We start from the raw sequence: 14278 nt of genomic DNA, 5'->3' as shown, positions 1-14278 counted from the left end.
CTCTGCTCGCCCCACCCCTCCCTCGGCGCACCGAGTCCTTGGCTCATGAAATCGCGGCTGCCTTCTCGTCCTGCACAGATTTAGAATTTTCGGCAGACCTTTGAGAAGAAGCCCAAAGTGTCTCGCCCGGCTCAATCGGGAGGAGTGCGGCGGAGCGCACCTCCAGCAGCGTCACCGGAGCCAGTGATGCCACGACACAACTGCTCACTACAACAAATCGGTAGGCTCATCAGAGCAGACTCTCGAGGCACGGTGGAGCTATCGGCTGCGACCGGGATTTGAAACTCGCGTCTTCAGGATGCGAGTCGAATGCCCGGAGCTCAGTGACACACGGCCCCCGAAGGGCCCGAGAAGCCAAGCCGTCGCTCCGCGGCGAGACGAGGGTCGACGCTCGGAGGTTCACCGCGCTGCGTTCAGATCCCACAGAGCAGGCGGCATCAGGAGCCTTAACACGGCCGGCACCACCGCCCCCCGACGCTGCCGCGCAGATTATGTGACGCGGGGCCGTGCCGAATGTACACGGTGCGCTGGGCACTCGCAGTGCCGACACCGAGCGCTTTGACAAACAGGAGGTGCACGGGGAGACCGCGCAGAATGAATTGTTTGGTGATGGTGCTGCGTCAGCGATCGTGCACAATCAACAATAAACTCAACACATCCGTCAGATAAAACTGTGGCCTTAAAATGAAAACTATATAAGAGGCGACGATTCGGGTAATGACCCATCCATCGCTGTGAATAAGGGTCGATACCTGAAACGTCGCCAATTACTTACTTGTCCTATTAAGGCCGCGGTGTGATTGACGTACGCGTTGTGTTTTTGTCGTCGTGATACCGACCGGAGCACACGGGCTCACGGGGCTAAGGCAGAATGAAGACTCCAACAGTAAAGGGACAGAGTGAGGACAATAGGAGATGCAGTCTCTTAAGATGAGCACACGGACAGAAGAACTGCAAGAACTGCAAGGTGTAGACTCGGAAGATGAAGCTGCTAAACGAAGAAGAAAACTCGTGGATTGAAGGCGCACAATGGAGGTCTGCGACTCCTCAGCCTTCTAAGAAGTTGGATAAGCAAATGGAGCGAGGAGCTACACAGCACGCATCTTCGTTGCCACGTGATGAGAGTCGCGAGGAGATCTTCACCCGAACGCCGGTGCCACGGAGGCGACTCCGCATGAGAGGCTGCGGATCAGACTCGCTCGGCGGCGGGTCTTGTCAAGCCAAGGCAGGCGCCGTCGTCCTTCGGCCTGGTTCATCGCCAACTCCCAGTGGCGGCAGTTCTCCGGATATCTCGTCCCATCCCTGCCGCCCGTCCCCCGTTCTCCTCGCTCCTGAGCTTCGGTCGGTTGATCAACGTTGGCTGCGTCCATCTATTTGACTATCCATTCATTGTCTTTGGATTTGTCTTTCTCTGCAGCCCATCAAAGGAGTTTAATGATCAGAATTCGGCATTGTACAGTTGGTGGCGATTGAGGACATGACTGTTTTAAGTTTTCTAATTAGCCAAATAAAAAAAAACTCTCCCAAGTGTTTAATGGTACACGTTACACGCTAATGAGGAACTACAAAGCAGCGCAGTCAAATCAATGCCCAGTGTCTGTCATCTGCAACATGAAACCTGCACACGGTTCTGCCTTCATTAAATTTGTATGCTCCTTCCCTCTCCTTGCTTAAGTTACCATCGCTCGAACGAAGAAACTCTCACTCCTACAAAGCAGATCCGAGCAATTTAGACGCGACAGTTGCATCTGGTTCCAGCCCCCTTCACCTTTCCTCCTCCGCCATCAAAACGGATCATGGGAGAGGAGCGGCGAGCAGTGAGGGGCCACGACGGCCAACGCCACGTGGAGCGATCGATAGCGTGGAGAGCGCACACCACACGAGTTAGGCCGAGCCGTAACGTAGCCATTAGCTGCACCGGTGAGCGAGCGGAAGAGCAGAACGGGGGAGGAGAGCGGAAGAGGACAGGCGGCCAGGTGAAACGAGAGAAGAAGAGAGCAGGGCCCGGCGGGGCGCGCTGGGCGACGGCGCCGCAGATGATTTAGTTCTCTGCGTTTGGCACGTGGAGGCGGCGCCAAGCGCGAGCAACGGAGAGCGTTGCCGGCGTTGCAACGCGACGGCCGCGGCGGTGAAGCCGGGAGAGCGGGGGAGAGTGGCGGCGCTCGGGAGAGCGGAATGGGTGTCAAAGGTCACATCCCGTGGAGGCCGCGATGCCATCCCCCCCCCTCCCCTTGGGCCGCGCGTGGAGCGACAGGGGGCGGCCGCTGCCTCTCACAATGGGCGTCTCGCTCCGCCGATGCTCGGGCACAAAAAGCAATTTTCTCTCCCGGCACTTATCTGCGCCGGGCGGAATTATTGACGACGCGCACGCCCATGACACGCGACAGTTGACGGAGCTCGGGGTTCAAAACATGTTTTTTTTCTCTTTCTCCCTCTCTCTACTTCCCCCCCAAAATGGGGCTCCCCGTGCCACGTTCCCACCACCGTCCATAACTCAACACACGGCCTCCAATAACCGAGCACCTCCGGCAACCAAATTATGTTTTTTTTCTTTTCAAAAATCGTTTCCCTTGGAGACGAACGGGAATTTTAAAGGTTGCGATAACCGGACGACATCCTTCCTCCTGCCAAGAGGGTCTCAGCACGGGCTTTGAGGTCAAGACTTTTTTTTTCTCAAATTGGAAGAGACGATAAATACAGACACATACACAAAGCACAAGCGTACGCACAAACATGACACACGTGACACAAGCGTGTACACGCACATGTGCACGTACACACACATACACACAAGCACACAAGCAAGCACACACACGCATGTGTGCGCACGAGCAAAAGCACACGCACAGACGCAAGCAACGCACACGCACAGACACAAGCAACGCGCACACACAGACGCAAGCAACGCACACGCAGAGACGCAAGCAACGCACACGCACAGACACAAGCAACGCACACGCACAGACGCAATGGCGCGCGTATGCCCGCTCGTGTTTGGTAAATGCCACTGACCACAGGACATCGATGACATTTCAATATTAGTTTGCTGCACTTGACCTTTTCCCTTATCGCTTAGAAGAAATAGGGGGGCTTAGACAGCATATTCAAACTACGAGCCCTTTAAGAATTGCCGCAACATTTATCGGAGAGGATTTTTTTCTCTCCATCTCCCGTTTCACTCTCACCGCTGCTTTTTTTTGCTATGCCCCTTCGGCTGCAGCGACCCCCGGCTCAGGACCGGTTCCCTGTCGGTCCGCATCACTCGTCGCAAACGAGGAGGCAAAGATAGGGAAATGTTACAGGTCACCCCGAGCGAGAGATTCCATCAAAAACCCCCCCCACCCCCCGCGCTGCTCCAGCCACGTCCCAAGCAGCCGTGGCGGCAGCGGCGGCTGTGTGTGGGCCCTCTGATCGAGAACAACGGGACGGACCGTGCGGTCGCTGTCCGGCGAACGCACGTATGTACAAAGCCACCGCGCTCGCGTTTCCCCTGCCCCCTGCCAGTGCCGTTCCCCTCCGTGCCGAGGGGGTGGTGATGGAGGGGGGGTCAGGCAGGCATCCGATCCCCTTGGTAGTAGGAGCGAGACCCGGTGCCCCTGGTTTGGAAGCGAAAGGTGATGGGAGGGCAGAGTTAATTTCGCTGATGGAATTAGCGACGAAAATGTTTGTCGGGTCAGAGCGGGAGATTTTATTTAATTGTAGGGCTCATGGACGGAATTCATCACGGCTAACGATGACGACGATGATTGCTGCTCACCGACGACCCAAGTGCGACGATGTGACGAGATGAATGACCACAAGATGAGAGTAGATGAACGACGATCAGACAAAATTAAGGACGATGAGACGAGACAAACGAGTTGGAGTGAACACGCGGAATGGTATCATTTAGTCGCGCTGCCAGAGGCTGCAGCGCACAGCAGAAGACCAAAACCGGTAATTGGCTGTCCACAAAACATCAAGAGATTTACTGAGTTCGCTCACTGGCCGACTTAATAATAGTGGGCGAGGTGGGCGAGAGGATCAACCGCGGGCGTCTCGTGCGGACTCGACTGAGCGTCCACAGGGGGTCGTCAGCCAGGCCGAGACTACGAGTGAAGTAGAAACAAATCCGCACTGCGCTCACGCGGGAGGCGAGACGGTGGCTACAGCGAGGCCTCTGCCGCGATCGACACGGTCAATCAGCCCGGCGATGTTCAGGATCTGTTTGGCCTGCCAACTCGACGCGGTCTTGGCAGGCTGCGTGGCAAACGACTCTCGGCGCCCCGGACCCCGAGGGCGTTGTGCGCGCGGGTGCAGGGCGCCACCCGCGCTCTGTGCGTCTCCGCACGGACCACTCGGAGGAGTGGCCGCAGCCTGAACAAGGAAGCGCACGAGCAGGCCGCTGCCCGCCACGCGCCCTGCGCCTCTCGATGTACCACGAAGTAGGGCCGTTGTGGCCCGCCACGTTTTACATGTTGCTTACATGTTACACGCTTTCCCTATGAAGGCCACAGTGTTGCTTACAATCTCAGATTGGAGGCCGCATTCCAAAGTGAGCGGAAGCCGAGACCCCCCCCCCCACCCCCCAAGTCCGCACCGGATGCCGCTCGGGCAACGCTGCAATCGTAAACGAGAAGAAAATTTCGATTTAAAACTTTCGTGACTGCAGGGATTCATCTTCTTGGTTCTTTCGGTAAAGTCACGTAGAAGGGAAGTAAGAAGGGAAGATTACTTCCCTTCTACGTGACTTTACCGAAAGAACCAAGAAGAGAAGAAAATTAGCGGAAAAGCGGTTCACACGGACGTCGCTTCCCTTGCTGGTGTGAGCCTGCGAGTGTGAGCACGCAGGTGTGAGGGTGTGTGAGAGTGTGAGGGAGTGAGGGAGCGTGCGAGTGTGAGCACGCGAGTGTGAGGGAGCGTGCAAGTGTGAGGGAGCGTGCGAGTGTGAGCATGCGGGTGTGTGAGGGAGTGTGCGAGTGTGAGGGAGCGTGCGAATGCAAGTTGCGTTGGTGACTGCAGGCACATGTGCAGGTGTGAACAGGTGTCTGTGCAATAGTGTACGTGTGAACAGTGGGGAGCGGTAGTGTAGCGGTTAGCGCAACGTTGCGCTATGAACCCGGCGACCCGGGTTCGATTCCCGCTCACGGCCAACACCAGTGACGATTATCTGATCCGGTCTCGGGCCTCCCCCAGGTCGACTCAGCCTTAAGTCAGTACCTGGTGCAGTGTGTATTCATCACCACTAGGGAGACAAAGACGGCCGGGCGTGGTGCTGGACACCCACCCCTTCATGTGCGATGTCGTCCTTCATAGGTGCTCACAAACGCCGTTGTCCCCAACAGCCTGCCAAGGCTATACGGGGGAGCTTTGTCTTTGTGTAGGAATTAGGTGCTCGCTCGAGCCGTCTATATGGGGGAGCTTTGTCTTAGCGGGCACGTGAGTGCACACGTGCGTGTAAGCTCAGAGTGTGCGGATATGCAAGTGCGTGCATGGGCACGTGCGAGCGCATGTACGAGTGTACGAGCGCGCTGGCGCGCGCCGCTCCACCACCTGCAAACGCCTTGGAGATCCTTTCCTTGTTCCACTCCCAGGGCTGGTCGTACTCGTCCGCCGGTCTCTCGTCGTCCTGGGGCAGCGCTCGCTCCCCCGGCGGGTCTCCGGGCAGGCTCGCCTGCGGCTGCGGCGCGGCCGGCAGCGGTTGGGCCGGCTGACCCTGCGCCGGCGCGGTGGCCCGTGCCGGCGAGTGAGCCGGAGCCGAAAGCGGCGGCGGCGCCGACGGCGGGGTCCGGACGGACGTCGGCGTGAGCGGGGGCCCCCCTCCCTCGGGGCTGGCGCACCCGCTGCCTCCTCCGTTGTTGGCGCCGCCCGCCCCGCCGGCGCCTCCGGCGACCCCGCCGGAGCTCGGTGCGGGTGCCCCGCCGACGGCTCCGCCAACGGCCCCTCCGACGGCCCCGCCGACGGCTCCGCCGACGGCCCCGCCGCCGGGCGTTCCAGCGCCGCCGCCGCCGCCGCCGGCCCCCGGGCTGGCCGGGGCGTCGTCCCGCGGCTCGTAGGGCGTGTCGTACAGGGGCAGCCGGCGCGGCGGCGTGTCCTTGAGGCTGTGCTTCTTGGCACCTGCGGTGGCGAGAAACGGTGCCGGAGCCGGGTGAGTGGGGAGTCCGGGAGGGGGGGTCATGTGCACAGATGGCGGAAAGGGTCACAGCAACTGTAAGCGTGGACCGATTTGGTGACAATGTTTTTCTCGAAGATAAGCGGTGCTGGTGGCTGGCGATGCCCCGCGTAGAATGTAGCCGCATCCTTGGCAGCTGAATTGTTCTGCGAGCGACCAGGGCTCACACACCCAGAGGTGCGTGGTAGCTGGGACTGGAAAACTCTGGGAGGGGCTGTGACCTACACCCTACAGGGTCGCGGTTCGAAGTTACGGTTAGTGTTGGTCTCTCTCCCACCACTCTCCAGCCACTATCCCAATCATTCTCCAAGCACTCTCACTCTCTCACTCACCCGGTCCAGCCCCTCTCGAAGCATCATGCCCACCACACTACCCACTGCTCTCCAAGCACGTTTTCCACTGCTTTTACCAACCGCTTTCAAAAAACATCTGCACCACGCTCTCCACCACCTCATTAACCCACTCACCACGTCACACCGAACTCTGCTTAACCACTCCCCATCACGCTCCCCATCGCTCTCCCCATCACTCTCCCAACATGCCGTGCGGTGCTCAGTGTCTGGAGAGGCCGATGGGAATTAAAACAACACAACCCAGCGAGGCGAGCGTGACCATTCTAGTAAATACAAATCAAAAGCACTCTTTAGGTGACTGAAAGGATTCCCGATGATGTTGAACCGTGATGTTTATGTGAGCGAGCTCAAGCATCGATCACCCCAGCTCCCCCGCCGAGCCAGCTCCCCCACTGCCACAACCCTCCCGTCATCTCAGCTCCCACCCCTCCACATCCCCACTCAGCCCCCCCCCCCACCGTCCCAGCACCTCCCCCCCAGCTCCCCAACCCACTCAGCCCCCCCACCGCCAGCCCCGCTCCCCGTTTAACACCCCGAGTGGAACGGCGTTCTCCACTCGGCAGCCTCACATTTTGTTAAGCGAATGTTTTTAAAATTATGCTGGATCGTCATAATTGCCCTGTTTATACCAGGCTTGGCCAATTATGCAGTCAATATAATTTTAGATTTTAAATTAATTACTCTTCATTAATTATGGTAATTGCGTGCATGCGCACGTGTGTAAGCTCCCGTGAATCCATGTGCGCGTGGGCTGGAACGAAATTAATTCTTGCATTAAAAAAACGAAGCGCTAATGCGCGATTCTGATGGACTGCTTGCGGGTGGATCGTTTGGGACGAGGAAACACGCTCGGCTTACAGCGAATACGTGGTCGATTCGAAGCTATTCAATGATGTTCACGATATGCGCATTGCATCTTGGGCGTGAGAATTGATTCTCTTTGACTCGTGGAAATTACACGCAAATGGATATGCGAATGTGAAATTGATGCCGATTGAGCGAACAGAACAACAGGAGGCGGAACAAGCGGGAGAGACGACACCGCAATCGACCGCGAGCGCCACCGCACCGCTCACACACTCCACGGCGGACCTCCTCCGTGGCGCGTCCCCTCCGTTGGCCGCCGCTGCGTCCTTCGCCTCAACCGAGGCCAACGTTCAAAACGAGCGCCGCCCCAGGCCCGAGTGGGCGACAGACAGAGAAGCGCCGCGGTATTTTCCGCAGAAAAATGTCGCGCGAAAACTCCGACACAACCCTCCCTACCCCCCCCACACATTCTGCCCGGTCGCTCACCCCCTCCTGTCCCCCTTCCCCCCGCCCCCCACCAACCCCCGTGTCCGCCGCCACTCACGGCGACCATAAATCATAATCCGTCGCGCCGTCTCCCGCCCGCTGCGCAGCATGAAAGTCACCGACGGAGGGACGAGGGGAACTGAATTTCCCCCACGCGGCTCCCGATGCAAATCCCACGGTTTCACGGGCTGCCCGCAGAGAGCCATTAATCACTCAATTTGAGGAGAGACATCGCCGAATGGGATGGTGGGGAGGGTGGGGGTGTGGCGCTGACGGCGCTGGCTATGCAGGCCCCAAGAACCCGGGCCCTTGGGGGGCTGGGGTTGGTGGACCACACGGGGATTTGCGTCAGTCAGCCCCGTGCTTGATCGGTTTACCAATCCGGCCGCGTAGCCCGGTGGTAGCGAGTGAGCGGCCTGCAGCGATCGCAAGGTTCGGAGTTCAAATCCTGCTTGGGAGAGAGGGGGGGGGTTGGTTGACGCAGCCCATCACTCTTCTGGGGTTTATAAAATAAGTAACATTGTGTGTGCAAGTCAACGGTGGTTGTCCTATGGATAGACTCGCCCCTGCCGTAGGAATGTGGAATTCCAACCACTGGCTCAGGGCTGTAAACGGGAGATGAGCACCGCCTCAATGCTCACTGGAGCTGCGGATGGCGTTGACGAGTTCGCCGTTCGGAGTTTGGTTGTGTTCACAGGTTGGGAATTTCCTGGGGGGGTTATTTTGCCGCACTCACTAAACCCCCCAACCAGGTCTGCCGTGACAGGGAGATGCCTCATCTCAAATGAGCTCTCTCTCACCTGCTCATAATACGCGCGTCATCTTTCAAGTTGGTTGCCAACATTCCGTACACAGGCAAAACATTTGTATCGATCAAAGATCAACGAATTTATCGTCTTGTAACTTTCTGACGGGCCTGCTGGCTCCATCGAGACCACGTCTGTCAATATCCTCTCATCTCGGCAGGATTAGAGGGTTCAAGAGACAGACGCGGGCACCCGCGCTGGCGTGGCTGTATTTCACACCCACTGTAAACACAACATCAGTGGCTATCGAAACGTGTCACTTATTCATAAAGGCAAAGATAGCCCATATAAGCTTCAGGATGTTGGGTCAAGTGCTGTTAGCGAGAACTTACTCAGGCCGGAACAACGGTGGTGGTGTGGGCGGCACGGCGCCTTTGTCTCTGCAGTGCTAATGTTTTGCACATCACGCCAGGTATTTATTTACGGTTCAGTCAATTTAGATTCAGGATTAGTTCTGATGTCACTCGCCACTGTTGGCCGTGGTCGCGAATTGAACTCAGGTTGTCGAGTTTGTAGCGCAATGCACGAATGATTGTGCTGATGCTCACCGCCACACAGGCATAACGTGAATGCACACGCAAAGACAAAATACAAAAGACAACGATACATAGATACACACACACAACACAGATACGAAGACACAGATATACACACAACACACAGACAGACACACGTATAGAGGCAGGCGTAGTGTTAATGTGAATGACTGCATCTTATCTGGGTATAAATTAAAAATCCCTGTCCGTCTCCGTGCACTGGGAAAAACACCACACACACTGATCTGCACAATAACCATGTCCCCTACCCCACACACACAGTTAACACAGCAGTTTACAGATAATTGCTTATTTGCATTCCTAATAACCGTCGTAATTGGATGCTCCACCATCTAATCTTCGCTTTCTGGTCCATCCCTCGCTTGGCTCCACGTTGGTGCAAATTCGACGCGCGAGATACGAGAGAAAATAAGAATTTATTGAGACCAATAAAAAACACACACACACGTGCTAATTCACAAACACACGGCTGGTACACACACACAAAGACAAAGATCCCCCGTGGAGCCTATAACAGACCATTGGGGCAAGTGCTGTTAGCGAGCACCTATGAGGGCCGGCACAGCACATGAGGGGGTGGGTGGCCAAAACCACGCCCGGCCGCCTTTGTGTCCCCTGTGGCGATGTTTACACACCGCACCAGGTCCTCATTTGAGGCTGAGTCAACCTAGGGGGAGGCCCAAAACCGGTTCAGAAAATCGTCACCATCGTTGGCCGTGAGCGGGAATCGAACGCGGCGTGCTAACCGCTACACTACACACACACATGGCTTGGTACACACAAATACACACATACAAGCCACCTCGTAAACACACAATCATAAACAAAGACACACACACACACACAATCCCAGACGATGCCATACGCACAAACACGCAACCTCATACACACACACACACGCAGTGCAGTACACACACGTGCAGCCCCAAATCTAGATACACACATACGTATGTGTATACACAGATAAACTAATAAACACGACATCCCACACACACACACGATCAGTTGTGTAAGCGCTAAACTGAAGGACCTCAATCCATCTTCGCTGGAAGGTTCAGCCGGGTTCAGTCGGGGCCTCCGTCTCGAGCTTTAAATGACAAACAAAGGGGGAGCCAGGAATCCAATCTCCGTTCACCTGCCGCTCCTTCGGCCACGTTAACCCTTCAAGGGACGTCGTCGTCACCAGACACGATCTATCCACTGCTGGATGAACAGCCGCCCCAGGCCGTGGCCACCTCTCACGACGGTCCTGCGATGGCACGATTCACCTGCCACGCGATCCGATTCCGTCGCTTCATCTCCGCCCTCGCACCGCAGCGAACGGCGCGGCAAAAACTAACGTGGCACGACGGCGCGGTGTTACACTCTATGGCGGGGGGGGGGGGGGCTTGTGTGATCATACTTCACCGCGCTGGTCAGTGCGGGTCAGGGAAGCGGGGGCTCAGAGAGTGCGGCACGTGGAGTCTTACGCCGCGGCAAACGATCGATGGGTTTAGGTGGCAGAGCTGGGCCCCCCCAAGGTTGTGAAGGCTCGGGATGGGGAGAGGGCGCCCCGTGAAGTGAGCAGGGGAAGGATCGTTCGGCGGCTGTGAGACGGGGAAGAGAGAGACCCCCACACTACGAGTCGCTGAGACTCCACGCAGATGCCTGCGGGGAGTTTTGAGTGACGCCCAATCGCACCAGGAGGGCTTTCTCCCAGCATTCTGATTTCCTCCCGCACGCAACAAAAACCATGGGCCATGAGAAAGTGGCCCCCAACATGACGAGCAGGACGCTCCTGATATTAATTAAGATCCATTTATCGCGCTTGTAATCAGCGCGAGTGTTAGCCAGATGAGCGACATGGGGAGAGAGAGAGAGCGAGCGATTATAATCCCTCCCAGACAAAGGGGGGCAGCCGCGGAGAAGGATCAAGCGAGCGACCGTCGAGCGGCGGTCGACCCAAAGTCAAGTTGAGAGAGAACCACACGAGTGGAGGTGACGACGAGGATATGAAGGAGGATGGAGGGGGGTGGAGGCGGGGGTGAGGCGGGGGTGAGGGGGGGGGGGCTTGGAGTTCAGACAGAGGAATATTTGGGAAGGCAATTACGGCACAGCAGCGGCCGCCGCCGCCGTGCGCAGAAACGGCGGCCCTGCGCTCGCGGCACCTGCTGAGCAGCGTGTCACGTGCGTGCGCACGCTGAGCCCCCTTTGTCACGTACAGAAACTCTTTCAATCCACTGTTGGATGAGGGCCTGCCTGTCCGTGCCCGTAGGGGTTATTTTGACCGCACTTTGCCGCGTCGTTCTGAACGGAAGGGGCTTCTTTTTTTTTAATAACCGCACGGCGGTTCTGGCTCGCGCGCCGACCACCTTCGGGCTCAGACCGAACTCGCCCGTCAGGAGGTGCAGCGCTCGGTGTCTGGCCGCAGCGGAACGCGTCATTAGAATTTCAAATCCGGCGATCAAACGCCCGCACGGCTGATTTCACACGACAAAGACCCCCCGTGTAGCCTTTAACAGACTGCTGGGGCAAGTGTCGTCAGCGAGCACCTGTGAAGGCGTGGGTGGCCAGCAACACACACGCCTTTCCACCTTTGCCTCCCCGCCGCTGATGTTTATAATGCCGCACCAGGTGCAAATTTCTTTGTATAGCCGAGTCCACCCAGGGGCAGCCCAGCCCTGGCTAAGATATTTTGACCGTACTTTGCTGGGCGCCATCAGTGACGGCCAGGGAGGCGAGGGGGGCCAGAACCAGTTCAGATTTCACTCGTCACTGATGCTAGCCGTGCCTGAGATTTGAACGATACGGGTGGTACCGCAGTGCTTTAATCACCGTGCCACGCTCCACGCACACACACACACGGGCGGACGCACGCAGACGGGCAGATACGCACACGCACATTTGAGGCGAGGGTGGGAAAATTGAGCGACAAAATGGAACACTGTAACGTAATGAAATTTCGAAAAAAACACAACATTAAATATTTCCCCTCCGTAAGCAAAATGAACTGTGATTGCAAAACGACAGGTGGCCTGTAATGAAGCTCGAGGCTCTGGAGAAATCATCGGGATTTGCCTGATTAGGGTCTGGCTGGAAACCGGCGCCGTTTGCGTAACCGCCTCGCGCTCCAAACCTCCACGCAGAGCGGCTCCCATTCACTCCGCTCCACTGGGACGGCGATGACGACGGAAACGGTGACAACGACGACGATGGTTGTGATGATGATTTATCAAGATGATGACAATGAAAATAATGGTGACGACGATGATGTACGTACGCTGAACTTCTTTCGCACAGTACGTAGTCAACCGTGCTAATTGAAGGTGTGGGGAAGGACAACAGCATGATGATGACGACGACGATGATGATGATGATTAGGGTGATGTACATGCTACTCATGATGATTGTGATGATGACGATGAAGTTGATGGCAGTAGTTTTGATTGTGATCGTGATGATGATGATGCTGACATGCCACATAGCGCCACTGATTATCTTAACACCATAATGAGGCCACCTCCTGGCCAGAGAGCTAAGACTCTTTCTCAATCCACTGCTGGATGACCACCTCCCTCCCACACGGCATCAGCGATGGCGGAGTTGTGTAATCTCCGTGCGGTTTAGTGAAGTAGGACAGGCCCCGTTCAGATATCACTCGCCACTTGATGCTAGCCGTGGGCAGAACTCAAACTCAGGTAGCCAGGTTCATGGCGCAGCGTGCCAACCTCTGCATCACCACCCACCCCTCCTGCCCAGATAACAGCACAAATGACACATTTTCAAAATCCCGCAGAAGGGTCAACTAATGATCACAGTGCCCTTGTGGACTCTCGTCAGGAATTGGCTGATCCGGTGGTCACAGGCTCCGAAGAAGAGGAACCACTCTGGCAGAGGTCAGCCAAAGTGCGGGGTCCACATCTCAGCCCATTACAGGCGGCGCCGTGGGGCGCGGTTATGGTCCCTCCGATGTCCGTGATTTACGTTAACGACCTGCCAACCGCGCGCCATAACGGCGAGGAGTAATGCCCGCTGACGGCACCGCGGCGATGCGTCCGAGAACTCATTGCCGACATCTCTGTTTCCTGCAGCAACAGCAGCAGTGGCGGCGGCGGCAGCGATGACGTAGTGCCGGGGTCGATCGAGCTCACAGCGATCGCTACCTACGGTTAAACCCGTCGACCTTAATTGGATCCTAATCTGTCCCTGGGTTCGCAGTAATTAACTCAGCTGTGCGGAGGTGGCGCCGACTGCCCGTCGAGGTGGGGAACCGTCGGACCCCGCCGCTGCGATCTCGGCGACATGGCTGTCGAGCGGCCAGGTGAGGTCACCGGGGTGAGGTCACCGAGGTGAGGTCGGCTGGCTCGCCTCACCGCTCTCGCTGGCCAACATCCCTCAACGAGATTGACCCGGTGCAGGGACAAGGCTCACCCTGCCAGCCCCGTCCAAATATCGTCCGCTGCAGAGTGACGAGCGGCTGGGAAACTGAATGAAGGAAAAATCCACGCCCAGCCAAATTCACTCCCGAGAGGCGTTTCCCAGCTCAGCCCAGGAGGCGACTCTCTCGTCGGTCTAGGGTTCTCCGACAAACTTGCTTCATGTTTACAGGCCAATGGCCACCTCTCACTCTGCTATTGTTTGTTCGGTCAGCATCTGCGCAATCTGTTGTACGGCCCTTGTGTAAATCCACTGCTGGAAGAATGCCTTTAGTGTTCACAATCGAGGTTTTTTTGGGTTAGATCGAGTAAATATATAATTGTGTCGTTAAACCCGCCACCACCAGACACAGCCAACTAGTAAGGGTTGTCACGTAAACAGAACGTGGCCAATTCGTCACTAGTACAGCACTAACCGGTGTGTTGGAGAGCCAAGCCACAACATTTACAAACTGAGTACGACGTTTCGCCAGTAATTACGACTAGCTTCATCAGGCGACAGCCAGATTTGTGGAGATGTGTTTACCACCCTTCTGCGCTCTTGCCCAATGTGGGGGGGCGGGGGGGAATTGGCCACATTCTGTTTACGTGACGACCCTTCCTAGTTGGCTGTGTCGGGTGGTGGTGGGTTTTAACTACCCATTTATATATGTACGCGATCTAACCCAAAAACCTCTATTAAGGATGATATTGGTTGCGAAAG

At 56.7% G+C, this 14278-nt stretch overlaps 1 protein-coding gene across 1 annotated transcript in view; it reads right to left on the bottom strand.

Annotated features, from left to right (window-relative positions):
* The window catches only part of LOC144717223 (SH2 domain-containing adapter protein B-like), a 90586-nt gene that overhangs the window by 40830 nt on the left and 35478 nt on the right, over positions 1-14278 (bottom strand). The window contains exon 4 of the mRNA XM_078592607.1: positions 5533-6096. Coding sequence (XP_078448733.1) covers positions 5533-6096 — 564 coding nt within the window. The remainder of the gene's footprint in view (positions 1-5532; positions 6097-14278) is intronic.

The sequence above is a fragment of the Lampetra planeri genome, chromosome 3 (assembly GCF_965212315.1).
Source record: "Lampetra planeri chromosome 3, kcLamPlan1.2.h2, whole genome shotgun sequence".
NCBI classification, from domain to species: Eukaryota; Metazoa; Chordata; class Hyperoartia; order Petromyzontiformes; family Petromyzontidae; genus Lampetra; species Lampetra planeri.
This window is presented reverse-complemented; position numbering and strand designations above follow the sequence as displayed.